Genomic DNA, 15276 nt, shown 5'->3' on the forward strand with positions numbered 1-15276 from the left:
TGAATATGTCAGGTAGAATTGTATTATATAAAGTACAAAAGTTAGCACCCTTACTCAGAATCTAGACATTTATTTATGACAAATCTGACATCTAATTCACAGTTAAAATAACAATGCAGAAAAACTGTGTTTCTGGTCCTTATGTGATTTCTAAGGAAATTTAAATAATTTATTGGAAAATATTGTAGTGCAGTGTAAACTGTCTGGCATGTTAAGACAGTTTGCAGTCAGACCCGAAAGGGGTGTGACTAATGAAGGCATCGGGCAGACCTGGGTCACTTGGCAGACCTCAGGGCTGCCCTGAAGAGCATCATTTCCCCCAGTAAGTGGTGCAGGGGGTCCAATCCCTAGGGGGAAGCCCCTTACAGGTCGCATGCCAGGCGCTCAAAGTAATAGTGCGTCTGGTTGAGGAATGTAGCTCCCAGCTAGGATTTTCTATTATGTACGGGTGTGAGAAGGGGTTGATGGACTGTGGAGAAGTTAGAACTAAGATCTGTTGGCTGCGAGCCAAACAGAGTTAAATAATTGATGCTTTCTAGTAATATATCCTTGTCTCTTATACAAATGGAAAGTAGAGATTTCCTGATAGCTCCAATATACTTGACATGATATCAAACCATTAAGTAGTAGCTGTGGTGGGGTAACTTGAAGCTGAAGGGCCCCAGGGCAAAGTCTGTGCCAGGCCGCTGACTAAAATGTATGGGTTATAGTAATAGTCTTCTCATATGGGAAAGTAACTCCTTCTAAGCAACTCGGGCCCAGTTGCAACCGCACCCTCTGCACCCCCTAAAGTAATGCCCCTGAGTAGCTGCTTGTATCAAAAGCAAATGATTTGTCACAGCCAAATAACATAGTCATAGACACAAAATGAGATCCCGCTTTACTGTTCCTTATATTTAATAGTGGTTTTCAACTAGATGCTGCACAACAAAAATGACACTGAGCCGACACTGAAGATCTTACATCTTGGATCCATTTAGTAGTCTCTAAAGAAAAGGCTTCTGCAAGAGAAGAGTTGTAATAGTCAGACATAGAATACAAAGACACATATTATTCTACTAATATGACATCATGATAAGGTTAAAGTTTAGATTCACCCAATTCTACCACTGTTAGCCCCACACATACATGGAATATATATTTCAGAGCATTGACATTCTATAAGCCTTTAAAAGTAATTATTATGGTGGACAGGTTTTTAGCTCTATAAAAGTTAACATCCTGACCCGTGCCACACATACCTGTAGGCCATTCTCAATCTTTGTTAGCCCGTGCCACCTTCTCGTAAAACGTTGTCAGTGTTAGTTAGCGTTGTTAGTGTACAAAGGCCGGGCAGTGCCGTCCCAACACAGCCACGCGCCTGCTACAGACTGAAACTAATGCTGTAGCAGGCACCACAGACCTCTGTATACTAACAGAGGTTGGCAGTGACAGGTGGTGGCTCGGCTTAAGAGGAGCATGGAGAGAGGTGAGTATAAACTCTTTATTATTTTTACATTTTCCCCAGTCATATATAAAGAAAGACTGTATTCCTGGACAACCTCTTTAATCTGGTAAAAGGTATTGCAACTGTAGCACCCTCCACTTTGTGTAAAATGTTGGGTCCTACAGCAATGGCAATGTACTGTGTATGTACCTTTAATTGTTACAAGTTTAATAAAGAAGGGGGATGGCCTAACCAAGCTTCGAGAGCAGGACAAGAGGATTATGGCAAGAAGAAGGGAGGAGTTAACAGTCATTAAGTTAGTAGCAAGATGACCTAGAGGAGACAGACAGGAGAGTCTGGGGGCTCTGAGTAGCCAGGCCGAAGTGGTGGCCGAGTGAGTTAGCACAGCTAGAAAGTGCAGTGCATGTGATGAGCAATTGAGGAGCATATTGAGGAGGATAGCTCACCAAATTTGCCGGTATCCCTACAGCTAACGTTCAAGTACAAGTGTGGAGTTGTTTCTTTAGGTGCCGCCATCACCACACCAAAACAGACATAGTAACTACATTGACAATGTCAGGTTAAACAATTCAGATAAGGTCACTGGTAGTATAAATGAATAGAGGTCACACTCAGTATTTCTAAGGATTGCATATTGTGTTATTACAGCACAATTTATAATATCTGGTAGCGATAAGTCAGACAAATGTTAGAATGTGCAGAGGCAGCTTGTAATGTTTTACTCTATACGACTGCGCTACAGGAAACAGTAAATGGACGTTTTTCTCTTCTTCTATTCACAGCTGAAGTCCCTAACAAAGGGAAGAGCTCAAGTGAAGCCCCATCAGCACAATACTGCTAAACACATCAGTCTGAGCTGATATCATAACACATAGAAGCTTCCACAGGTCATACATCAACTATGGTCATTAACATAAAACAAGCAATGTAAAAGTAAAATATATTTTATGGAAGCATGACATAAGGACAATAGGGAGAATAATGTACTGTATTAATATGAGTACAAGAGTGCACTAAAGCCATGCACTAGCAGGATATTCACCAGGTTTTTCTAGATATAGTTCCAGTTATCATACCAATACTGCTGACTACTAGACTGCCAGCCCCCTGTAGTATATAGCCTGTCAGCCCCCTGGAGTATATAGACTACCACCCCCCTGTAATATATAGACTGCCTGCCCCCAGTAGTATATAGCCAGTCAGCCCCCAGTACTATATAGCCAATCAGCCCCCAGTACTATGAAGCCAGTCAGCCCCCTGTAGTATATAGACTGCCACCCCCCTCTAGTATATAGCCTGCCACCCCCCTCTAGTGTATAGCCTGACAGCCCTCTGGAGTATATAGCCTGCCAGCCCTCTGGAGTATGTAGCCTGCCAGCCCCCTATAGTATATAGCCTGCCAGCCCCCTGTAGTATATTGTCTGCCAGTCCCCTGTAGTATATTGCCTGCCAGCCCCCAGTAGTATATAGCCAGTCCCCTTAAGTTTATACCCTGCCAGCCCCTGCCTGTAAGAAAAAAACAAAAAATGTACTCATGCTCCTAAGCACCCTGGCAGGTCCTCTTCTATCCATTGCAGCTCCGGCATCGGGTCCGTGTCCCGGTCCGTCGCAGGCACCATGACGTCAGCCGCTTGATGACATCATAGTGTGTGCCGATGCCCGTGCACACATTACAATATCAGCGTGTGTCTGACATCACGAAGTCTGCAACAGACTGGGACAGGGACACGATGCCGGGGCCATCATGTATGGAAGAGGACCAGAGGAGGGAGGGGGGCATCTGTAAGATTTTTTTTTTCTAATGTTACTTTATTCTTTTACAAGTTTTCCCCTGTAACTGGGGCATCTATAAGAGCCTCATTTACAGAGGAAAACCACCCCCTGTCACTGGTGGTACTGGTCAGAGCGTTACTGGGTCTAATTGGACCCAGCAGCTCTGATTAACTCCAGAGTGATGCTGTGAGGAGCAGAGAAGGGAGAAGCGGTAATAAACCCCATTTCCCTTGTTTCAAAGACACCCGGAGACCCGGTCGTGCTCCCGCTGCAGACTTAGGTTGCAGACTCCCGAAACAGGTTAAAATGATCATAGCAGAAACAATAGGGGAACTATAAAAACAAAAAACGGGATGCGAGAGGTCAACATGATGACTTGGAAAGATTTTTAATCTTTCTCTTGAACACAAAAAATTGAGTTGTAATACATATATATGTGTAAAAAAAAGGAAATAAAGTCAAGTCAATGTAGAAATACAAAAGAGAAAAGGAAGAAATACTTGTAGCCCAGGAAGCCTTCTTGCAGATTTCACACATAGGTGACAGGATGAGTCACTTAGTATCACCCAATACAACACCCATAGGCCTCCCAAACAAGATAAAAACTCCTTTACAAAACCATTGTTCTAAGTGTCATGAGCTGAGCACCAGGATACTACTTTCCTGTTTAACAAGACAGATACTGAAAGTAGTTTTTGGGAAAGTAAAATGCTTTGTCATGAAATGCCTCTCTACCTTTACAGTTGTAAATGACATTTACAAAACACTGGTTATAGATTTGTTGTAAACTTGCAGTTGCATGTGTCCCCTCCTTTTAACTACAAGGAAACAGCCTGGCTTGGAACTTTAGCATGTTACTGTTTTTTTATTGATTTATCTCTGCATTATCTTTAAATAACATAACTGGGGATTTAAGTAAATGTGGCCGGCTGCATTACTCTGGACTTCTGGGCGTCTGCGAATTTCACTGTGCAGGAAAACTGTGTTGAGGTCTCTTTACTGACCATATGTTAAAAAATAATAAAACTATTATATTAATCTTAAATCAGACTATATATTTATCTGCTACCTCGTTTTGTTCAGTGGTAACTTAAAATGTAAGGCAGATTCATGATGTGATACTTTGTAAAAGGTTTATGTTTAGAAACATTTTATGAATATCGCACTCAATTTGCTTATCACTACTTCTATACATTGGTACTCACCTCTCTGTGGACTTTTCGGGAGATCTGGATCGCCGCTCAGGAGAACGGAAAGAACGTTCTGGTGAGAGTCTGGAAGGACTTGGTGTTCTTCTAAAGGTTGAGGTTGCCTGAAAATTCTGGCGTCTGAGCTCCTTGACAGCAAACTCTCTACAGACAAGTAATGAAGTTAAGAAGAACAATTAATGGAAGCCATCAAAGCCAATTTTCCCTATGGAAGCATGTCAGTACAAACTGAATGCTTTGTATGGACTGACAAACTGACACAAACAGATTTTGCCTGCAAAATAACAGTGTTTTAAGCTCAAATTGTCAAATTGTATTTTCACAATAAAATACAGTCTCAAGGTAACATGTCTTAGAGCAGGAAAAGCTGAGCAGACTGATACTTATAGTTTTCTTGCAAAATATTTAGTATAACTTGCCCTTAATTTATAAATCCTGCTCATTTGGGGATCAGTCCAGTTGCCGCTTTAATTGTTTATACAGAGAGATGCCAATAACATATGAGAGAGCCCACTTGACTTCACAGCATAAAAAGACAAACTGAATCTTTTCCCACAGAACTGTATATCAATCTACACAGCTTCTCCGTCCTAACTTAAGTTTACGAGGAAAGCTTTATAGACTACAGTACACTTGCCTTTCAAAGCGTTCTGTTGATAGTTGTCTTCTTGTAATTTCAAGCTCGGCCTCTTGTTGAGCTATCTTGTTTCTCAGCTGCCCCGCTTCTCTCCCCTGAGTTCCTCTGCATAAAAGAAAAAATATTGCATAGAGAAAAATGATCCTACCAAGGTAACATTAAAAGTCTTATGACTCTATCAATTTAGTTATCATTCAATTAAAGGATTTATATTAGAAGCATAAATTACATAAAACTACTATATAATAATACATAGGTTTATATAGTATAATACAGTATAGTATATGGCTAGTATTTGGTATCCCTATACAGTCAGGTATAAATAAAAGTGGTATTTTGCTAATGCCTTAAAGACATGTATAAAAATTACAATAAAGGCCCAATGGAACAAATTTGGCAAGTGTTGGGCTGGCAGACAAGTTTGTGTGTATTGGGGTTCTCAACTCAGATGATATTAGGGGTAAGCCAATTCAGACATGTTAATTTCCACACCTAACTTTTTTTCCTCAAAATGCCATCCAAAGTATCTTAAGGTATTCCCATGAAGAAAATATTCTTTCTAAGAATAACAAAATAATGCAGTCTCTAATTCACTGTTATTCACAAAAATATAACATTTCACAGATATCATTCCAACCTGTCTCTATCTGTCCTGGTGTATAAAACTTTGCATCCGACTGTAAATCTTCTGACTATTCTTCTCATGAAAGCTTCCCTTGTCTGCATACTGCAGTACTCTCTGCCTCCTGCATTACAAGACCACCTCAGACACAGGCACTTCCTGCCAGCAAGCAGCGTGCAGAGACTTACTCTACAAGCTACAGACAAGATAAGGTCTTTATTTGGGTGCGTGTTATAGGTGAGTTATCAGAGCTGAGAGTGTGTTTTATATCCATCTCATGGATCTCATCATCTCTCATCTTTGATCAGTCTCAACTCTCTTGTTCTAAGTTGGATACTAGTAGAATATTCAGAAGCTAAATAAAAGTGTAGATAAACCTGTACCATGCTAGTCTAAGAACATTGTCAGCAAACAGCATTTCATAGCACAGAGGAATCTTAATGTGTCTGCTTAGAGAGTCCCCACCCACCCTCTGGAGTGATAAGAGCTAAAACAGCAATAAAACTGAGTAGGGGGATTACAAATGATCTTTATTGTGTAAACATTACTAGGGGATAAAACTTAAAAAATTTCTTTTATGGGCAAACGCCTTTAATCATATAATTCTTTGAAGTGCTCTGATATCGGATGACCTGACAAGTTTTGTATAAACAGAAGTCTATTATTAAGATAAAAAAAGGTCTGTTACTATAGAAAGGCTTAGTGTTTTGTACATGAAGCGGTAAATCAAAGTCTTGCCACATGCAAATGTTAATTGACTGCTATTATTCTGTGCACAGCAGAATAACTATTTTAAGTAATATCAATTGGATTGCAGCTACATAGAACATTTACCATACTTACAATTTGCTCTCTGCCAATATCAGTCTATCTCCAAGCAGCTGTAGCTCTGATTCAAGTTCCTGGACCCGCACTTGGGATTGAAATTCTTTGTCTTGGTTTGTCACTAATAGAGCCTCCAGGTTCTTCACTGAGATTCTTTCACTGGCTAGTTGCTTCCTGAGGAGTTCTATCTCTGAATGTGAGGATTCCAGTTCTTGCTGCAGCTGAACAGGAAAATTGAAAAGTTGTCTCAGCCATCAATGTCTATACTGAATCCACCACTAAGTGAAAATGCCGATAGAGTGAATATTTTGTGTGGCCACCATTATTTTTCTGTCCTGCCTTAACTTTCTTGAACATAGAGATGGAGTTCACTAGATTTTCACATGGAATCCTAATGTATATGTTTGTCCATATATTCAAGAAAGTAGCATAACTGTAACCATAAAAAAATATTTTAGTATTTCAGCTCTAATGTGAGTTTCTTTTTCGCTTCCTATCAGTCATTTGAAGTGGCAGATGCGGTTGGCAGTAGAAGGTTTAGCAGTGCAGTTGAACACTCAACACCACCCAAAGCCAAAACTACACTACCTCAAAACTGCCAGTTGTGTCCCCTACTGCCTGATTTATATTTTTAAGAGAACAAGATTTGAGCTACGACTGAGATGTTGTTAACTAGACGTCATACAACATTTCCAAGGTTACAATAAAGGGTTACTCTGAGGCCTGTTTAACTTAAGAATGTTAAAAATAAGTTACACAGTAAATATTTCTTAGCACTCATGGTCATAATATAATAATATGATAACTGAAAATGACATAGGTAACATACCATCTCTACATCTTGCGCTTTGGCACAGAGTTGGCGGTTTATCATTTCTTTACCAGAATCCAGTTTAACACAAAGTTCCCTTGTAGATGCCAGGTCGCTGAGGGCTGATGACTTATCTGCTCTAACTTGTCGCAGCTCTTCTTCCATCCTTGTAACTGATTTGGTCAAAGTAGTAATCTGAGATTTATAAGACTGCTCTGAGGTTATATGCTGAAATGCAATATGAAAAAATACAGATGCCTTAGAAACAATTCAAAATAGGCTGCACAGCTCTGCGATGGGTTCAAAATTGTGGTTTTGTCACTTCTGGCTATGGTCACACTGCCTTTAAAATCATATGAAACTTACTTTCTTTTGTCATATCCTTTTTGATTCCATAAAAGCGAAAATCCAAAGTATTTTTATGGTCACCACAGGAAGGTCTGAAGCACATGAAGAAACGTGCCGTTTGCTGTGCTTACAGCTCATCTGTTATTGGTGGGTGAAAACTACTCACCTTGCTGTTATCCATAGGAAGTGACTGCTCCCCCTGCATAGACAGGCAAGAATAGGACCTGCCCTACCTTTTGCGGTCAGTCGACATGTTCCCAGCACGGTGATGCACAGTGCCTCAACGCAATGGGGGTCAATTACTAAGGGCCCAAATCGTGTTTTTCCGTCGGGTTACCCGAATTTTACAGTTTTGCGCCAATTTTCCCTGAATTGCGCCGGGTTTTTTGGTGCACGCGATCGGATTTTTGGTGTACGCGAACCTGTCATCAGGAAGGTCATTTTTACATGATGACAGGTTGTGCATCTGAATAATTCCAATGTGAGTAAGGAGTAGGAGAAGAGCCACTTGTTCCGTTTGAACTGCCAAAGGCAATGGGAGCCTGTCATTATGTAAAAATGATGACAGCTTTCCTTAAAGTGTGGAGACTGAAATTATTATATATTATTCTATGTATGTTTTTATAAAATCGTCGACCCTCTTGCCCAAAGTAAACAGGTTTCTTTCAGATGCCACATTTGTATCTTGCATATTTTTCAGTACTGTGCCCGTTTAGTTAATACAAGCATTACCTTTCTAACAACATAAAACCAATCTTTATATGAAAACTTACTTGTTCGGATTCCAGTTCTAAGGCATCTACTCTCTCTTTAAGTCTTCTGCGTTCTGACTCTGCACCATGAAGATCCAGCTTAACACAGTTATATTCCTTCTCCAGTTGGTGACATTTATCTTCCCACATATCTGCCTGAGCTGAAGATTTGCGGTAATTTTCAATAAGGTCTCGAATTTCTTTTTCCTGTCAATAAAGAAAAATGTTTTGTTTGTAATTGTGGAGACTTCTTGTGTGTTTATGGTCAACAGGAAACTTGTATGAAAAATTTATAAGGTGTCTACCAGCAGTTTACCATGCATAACTGCAGACAGCGTTAGGTAGCAGTCGTGGAGATCTTTGTAACAATACCTTTGTGTGTTGTTAGTAGCAGCAGGACTGTGAAAAATGCCTTTTATATTCCAGGTTTGCTGCTTGACTTGATGCAATGGGGAAGTATCCATAGACTGCTGTGTTCTTTTATCTCTGTATTTAAACCACTCCTCAGTCCCTACCCTCTCCTGTAATATCTAACCAAAAGTCTGCTACTGCTCTAAATCAGAGCAAAGAGGAGGGGCTGAGCTGTAATCAGTGAAAAAATCTCACACAAGTGCATCCAAGTGCAAATCCAGCTACAATCCTCAAATATAAATACATTTTACCACCCTGATGCTACTAACAAGGTATGCTACAGAGCTCTCCAGGGCCCACACCTAACAGCATTTTTATGTTCAAAACTGCTGGTAAACTTCCTTTAAGTGGTAAAAATATTAATAGTAATCACATGATCTTGAAATATTTCTTTGCCATTAAGTGGTAATCCTACACAGTCCTAGATACCATGTTTTGCTCCATATTTTATCAAACTATACAATTATGCTGCACATACTATATATTGTACTTTACATCAAACAATATGTGTTCTATGGATGTAGATGCCATTTTGCATAGTGCATTCTTTTCCAGCTTACTTTGGAGGCCACTAAATTTTCAAGTCGTGTGACATCAGTTTTAGCACTCTGAAGTTTAAGCTTCACATCTTGAAGTTCACTTTGGCTGTCTTTGAACTTATGAGTTAATGTCTAAAAACAAAATGAAACAACACATCAAATTTCAGATCTCTATTGGTAAAATAAATAGCAGTTAATGTAATTTATTAAGCAATATGTTTATTAATATGTCATCATTTGCAGATAAAAAATATGCACCCTTTATCAAGAGTTTCAAGACAGTTTTTTCCCTAGAGAAACAGAAGAGTCATATTCTGGGTAAATGGAGGCAACCTAAGTTGTCTCAAAAGCGCACCACAAATGCACCAAAATCTGGCATATTCATCTAACTTAAGCAACTTAGACAAGCAGCAGGAGGGGCAAAATTTACATTTTAAACTGCACCAAAACATATCATATTACATAAGATACTTTAATAAATAGCTTTGTACTGTCTATCTTTTAGACACTTTTAGTAAATAACAATACTTAAAAAATTTAACTTAGGCAATTAGATTTCTACTTTTATAAACCTTAATAAGCTGTAAAAGTCTCCAAGTGCTCATACATATATTTAATAGATGACCTGAAAAACTGGGAAAACATATTTATTCAGATATAAGCCTAGAATATGGCCTGCCAGCTCATGCCCCCAGTGTACAGCCAGCCCTTTGCCCCCAGTATATGTCCAGCAGCTCCTGTCCCCCGTATATAGCCTGCAGCTCTAGCATATAGCCTGCAGCCCCTGCTCCCCAGTGCATAGCCTATAGCCACTCCCCCACAGTATATAGCCTGCAGCTGCTGCCCCCAGTATATAGCCTGCAGCCCCTGTCCCCCCAGTATATAGCCTGCAGCCCCTGCCCCCAGTATAGTCTGCAGCCCCCAGCCCCAGTATATAGCTGGCAGCCTGTGTCCCCTAGTATATAACTTGTAGCCTATAAGAAAAAAAAACAAAATGTGTACTTCCAAAGCCCCCGGGCAGGTCCTCTTCTTTTCATCAAAGCTCTGACTTTGGCGCGGTGTCTCCACGTGATGCCATCACTCGCGTCATGATGTCAGCCTCTCACTGACATCATGGTGTGTGCCAATGGCGGCGCACACACTAGAATGTCAGCAAGCACCTGATGTTGTGACGCGAGAGAGACGGCATCACATGGAGACAACGAACTGAAGCCGGAGCATCGATGGAAAGAAGAGACCTCGGAAGGTGAGTACACATTTTGTTTTTTTTTCGTTTTTTTTATAGACTAGACTATAAGCCGAGTTAGGTTTTTTCAGCTTATAATCAAGTATATAAGGTAAATAGTTTTTCATTGGGTAGAAAGGAAAAGAGTCACTGTTTATCTAGCATGAAAACACAGGACTGGATATGTTGAAATTTAACATGCTCCATCCATCTGTCCCCTTATATTTAAAGTTGAGAGAGCCAGCAACACCCACTCCCAAGTGATTTAGTAAGCAGGTCCCACAATAAATCAGCACGCATTGCCAAGGGCAATTGCCATGATGGCCCTGTTAGACTAGTCCAATTTCAACCAGGCAGAAAGTAATATCAGCTGATTATATTTTGATATATAGTGATATCTTATATTTCATAACTGTTTATTGGATCAAATCCCATTTGAATTGTTTAATATAATATTTAACATGATTTAGTGAAGGATAGAGAATGATTGAATATCTAACATCCATATTACCTGCATCTCCGTCTTGTTCTTGGATAAGTGGTCATGCAAAGCCAAGTTCTCCTGAACAGCAGTCTCCTTTTCCCTTCCTGTTCGAGACAGTTCTTCACTTATATCATCCATTTGTCTATGTAATCGACTGACCTCCTGCTCATGGCTGCTAATGGTTTTAGAGGATTGCCTAGGAAACAACAGAGAGCAACACTGAATTAAACAATCATCACATATTTACTTTCAGGTCAGGAGGGAGAAAAGAAAGTGTGAGCCCTAATTCAAGATCGCTTCCATTTGTGTGTTGTTCCCTACACTGAATTAAGTGAGCCAGCCTTCCGAGGTCCTGCTGCCATCCGAGGTCCTGCCTGCCATCCCAGGTCCTGCCTGCCATTCCAGGTCCTGCCTGCCATCCCAGGTCCTGCCTGCCATCCCAGGTCCTGCCTTCCTGCGTCCCCACCTTGGCTGTCGCCGCGGGCCTAGTCGCACCCGCGGAGCGACCTGGTGACTCCCCGCCACAACAAGACCATCCCGCTTTGTGGCGGGGTCTGGCGAAGACCAGGAGTTCACTTAGCGGCTAGTATTGTTATCTCTCGCGGTGGTCCAGGGAGTCCACAACACTTTAGTCCCAAGGGACTATTTCCCTGAGACTGTGACAGCAAGATCTGGCCATGGACTCTGCCAAGGTCATGATCTCTGCAAAAGCCATGGACAGTGTCAAGGATCCGTACCTGCTACTGGGTGACCTCCCTAGCACCATTGTCCAGCAGTCCCAAGAGATTGCTGTCCAAAGGAACTCTTGGACAAACTCACTGCCACTCTTCAGATAATTGCCTCCCAGCAGCAGGCTCCCGCGACTCCTCCCATTGCTTCAGTCACCCCGATATGGACTGGGCTACTCCTCTATGGGATAGTGGTGACCCAGACATGGTTACCCATACCAAGTTCCTGAGAAAGATCCAGTCCAGGTTTGAACCACCTCAAGTTCGGCTACTTCAGGTCTCCTGCCTGGTCCCAGTGTTCCCCGTGACTCCGCAGCTTCCCAGAGCTGCTCTCGTGACTCTGCAGCTTCCCGCAGCTACTCCAGTGGCTCCGCAGCTTCCCGCAGCTGCTCCCGTGGCTCCGCAGCTTCCCGCAGCTGCTCCAGTGACTCCTCAGCCTCTGTAGCTTGCCAGTGCTGATCCAGAGACTCTGCAGCCTCCGCAGCTTGCCAGTGCTGCTTTAGAGACTATGCAGCTTCCCAGAGCTGCTTCAGAGACTCCACAGCCTCCGCAGCTTGCCATTGCTGCTTTAGAGACTCTGCAGCATCCCAGAGCTGCTCCAGAGACTCCACAGCCTCCGCAGCTTGCCAGTGCTGCTCCAGAGACTCCACAGCTTCCCAGAGCTGCTTCAGAGACTCCGCAGCCTCTGCAGCTTGCCAGTGCTGCTCTGGCAGGTCTCCAGAAGTTGCCTCAGCCTCCGCAGCTTGCTAGTGCTGCTCCGGCGGCTCTCCAGAAGTCTCCTCAGCCTCCGCAGCTTGTCAGTGCTGCTCCGGTGACTCCGCAGCTTCCCACGGCTGCACCGGCCTCCCCTGAGGCTGCTCCAGAGTCTCCACTGGCCTCCCCTGAGGCCGCTCCAGAGTCTCCACCGGCCTCCCCTGAGGCCGCTCCAGAATCTCCACCGGCCTCCCCTGAGACCGCTCCAGCGTCTCTACCGGCCTCCCATGAGGCTGCTCCAGAGTCTCCACCGCCCCCCCCTCCCCAAGGCCACTCCAGAGTCTCCACCGGCCTCCCCTGAGGCCGCTCCAGAGTCTCCACCGGCCTCCCCTGAGGCCGCTCCAGAGTCTCCATCGGCCTCTGATGAGGCTGCTCCAGAGTCTCCACCAGCCTCCGATGAGGCCGCTCCAGAGTCTCTACCGGCATCCCCTGAGGCCACTCCGGTGTGCCTAGAGCCGACCCAGCCTGTGGCTTCCCAAGTCTTCCCGGTGCCTGCTATCCTAAGGTGTCTCGTCACCAAGAAGAATTGGAGGAGGCGAAGAAAGAAGAACAGCGGGCTGAAGAAGAGAAGAGGGGCCCTAAGGGGGGTGGGGGTACTGTCACGGTTACACCCGCGATCTTCGGTACAGATCGCGGGTGTACCCATGCCTGCTGCCGCGGTCCCCGCTCCCCCTGCCCTCACTTACCTCTCCTGGCTCTGGTCTGTACTCCGGCTCCCAGTGGGTAGGCCACATGCTTCTTTCCTGCAGTTGCACGCTCCCGCCACTAGGGGGGGGGGGGCACACGGACTTCTCCCAGCCTTAAAGGGCCAGCGTCCTCCTTATTGGTTCTGGTATTCCCGGCTTGGCTATATAGCCTGGCGACTCCCAGCATCGCCTGCCGGATCTTCATGTCCTGTTATTGCAGAGAAAGCCCTCTGTGTTCCTGAGTGTTTCTATACGCCTCCGTGTGTTCAGTGATTCCCGTGTTCCGTGGTGTTCGCGTGTTCCGTGGTGTTCCCGTGTTCCATGGTGTTCCGTGGCGGTCCTGGTGTCCGGTGGCGGTCCTGGTGTCCTGTGGCAGTCCTGGTATCCTGTGGCGATCCTGGTAATCCAGTAGCCTTCTGAGGTCCTGCCAGCCATCCGAGGTCCAGCCTGTCATCCGAGGTCCTGCCTGCCATCCGAGGTCCTGCCTTCCCGTAATCCCCGTGTCCCTACCTTGGCTGCTGCCGCGGGCCTAGTCGTACCCGCGGAGCGACCTGATGACTACCCGCCGCAATAAGACCATCCCGCTTTGTGGCGGGCTTTGGCGAAGACCAGGAGTTCACTTAGACTCCGCTCCCGGGTTGCGGCTAGTATTGTTATCTCCCACGGTGGTCCAGGGAGTCCACAAGACTATTCCCCTGAGACTGTGACAAGGAGAGGACCTGGGAGCAGTAAGGACTTCACAGCTGCACCCTCTGCTACCCTGCCTTCAGCAATGAAAGCTTCTATTAGTTATGGAAGCATGCATTGGACTTTGATTGTCAGCAGGGTGCGGGCTGCATGTGGCCTGTCGACGTGAGTTGTTCATCTTCTTCTAGTTGAAATGAACATGCCTACACTTTATTTACATGCTCAGTACTGAGGCTCCTCTGCTGCAGACCATTTTGGAAATTAAGCAGTTGGAGTTGGAAGTTTGGCTTACTGACTCCACATCCCTGGATATAGCAGAGCTTTACCAAGTGATTTGATGTTTTTTTTTTATATAGTAAGGTGCGTTTTATAGTCCTAAATATATGGTATATAGTACAAGTGACTTAAAAAGTCATATGTCAAGCTCCCTAGGTGGGGCTAGTAAATAAGTAAAAAGAAAAAAATTACACTTTAAAATCGCAAAGGCCATAAGAATATGGTACATTGTACATTGCACAGAATATTAATTGATGTCAGTAGGATATACACTTTTTCCTGCATCAAACATGCCCTCATATGGCTCTGTAAATGTAAATAAAATAAATTATGGCTTTTGGTATTTGCAAAGTGAAACACAGAAACTCAAAAACATTCTGCTTAAGGACATTAATGTGAGTGTAATTATCATCATTTCATAGTTCACAAAAAAGTGTTTTCTTAGATTCAACTAAAGGAGTTTGCTTCACTGTCTAAATCAACAATTGAAGACACTAATGAATATATTTTTGATACTTTGAGCCCAATAACTAAAAATCTATTTCTGTCAGCATTTTTTATATCTAATATAATATTGACCAAAAAAGTTAAATGGGACATTACACCAATTTTCAGTTGGTCTTTTCACGTTCTTTTATGTGCAAACTGCTTGCAGGTGTACGGTATTTAAAAAGTATCTGCACCACATATGTTTTGCACACCCTTTTGTGTCTTCACGTGGACCGTGCGCCAGATTTATGATGCAAAGTCTGACAGAAGTGTGTCGCATGACCCATGTTAAAGGTGCACCAAAAAAAGGTGCACTCTGTCAGGGCAGTGCAGGGAGTGCCAGATTCATGAAGAACGGACACCACCATTCACCATTCACGAATCTGATACACCCTGCACAGGCAAACTTCACATAATGCAGTTTACACTGTTTTTAGTAAATGTGCCCCAATTTGTTTATTGTGAAGTGCTGTGTTATCCAGCAGACTCAAGTAGCACGTATTTATGTGCAGCAACCACAGCCCTTCAGGTCATTATGTCTGCTACCTAAAATCAAGATTGGATTCCGGAGTGGG

At 43.4% G+C, this 15276-nt stretch overlaps 1 protein-coding gene across 8 annotated transcripts in view; it reads right to left on the bottom strand.

Moving 5' to 3' along the window:
* Positions 1-868: 868 nt before the first annotated feature.
* TSGA10 (testis specific 10) overlaps positions 869-15276 on the bottom strand; it is a 79436-nt gene continuing 65028 nt past the window's right edge. For 7 of the 8 annotated variants that reach the window (XM_072135752.1, XM_072135751.1, XM_072135748.1 and 4 more), the window contains 8 exons: positions 11110-11278; positions 9395-9505; positions 8445-8630; positions 7342-7551; positions 6531-6733; positions 5066-5170; positions 4426-4572; positions 869-1001 (listed from right to left, as the gene is read on the bottom strand). In XM_072135752.1, coding sequence (XP_071991853.1) covers positions 977-1001; positions 4426-4572; positions 5066-5170; positions 6531-6733; positions 7342-7551; positions 8445-8630; positions 9395-9505; positions 11110-11278 — 1156 coding nt within the window. In that variant the 3' untranslated portion in view covers positions 869-976. Of the gene's footprint in view, positions 1002-4425; positions 4573-5065; positions 5171-5702; positions 5812-6530; positions 6734-7341; positions 7552-8444; positions 8631-9394; positions 9506-11109; positions 11279-15276 lie in introns of those variants that run through there. The other variant, XM_072135754.1, reaches the window with a different exon arrangement.

This window comes from Engystomops pustulosus, chromosome 2 (assembly GCF_040894005.1).
Source record: "Engystomops pustulosus chromosome 2, aEngPut4.maternal, whole genome shotgun sequence".
NCBI lineage: Eukaryota > Metazoa > Chordata > Amphibia > Anura > Leptodactylidae > Engystomops > Engystomops pustulosus.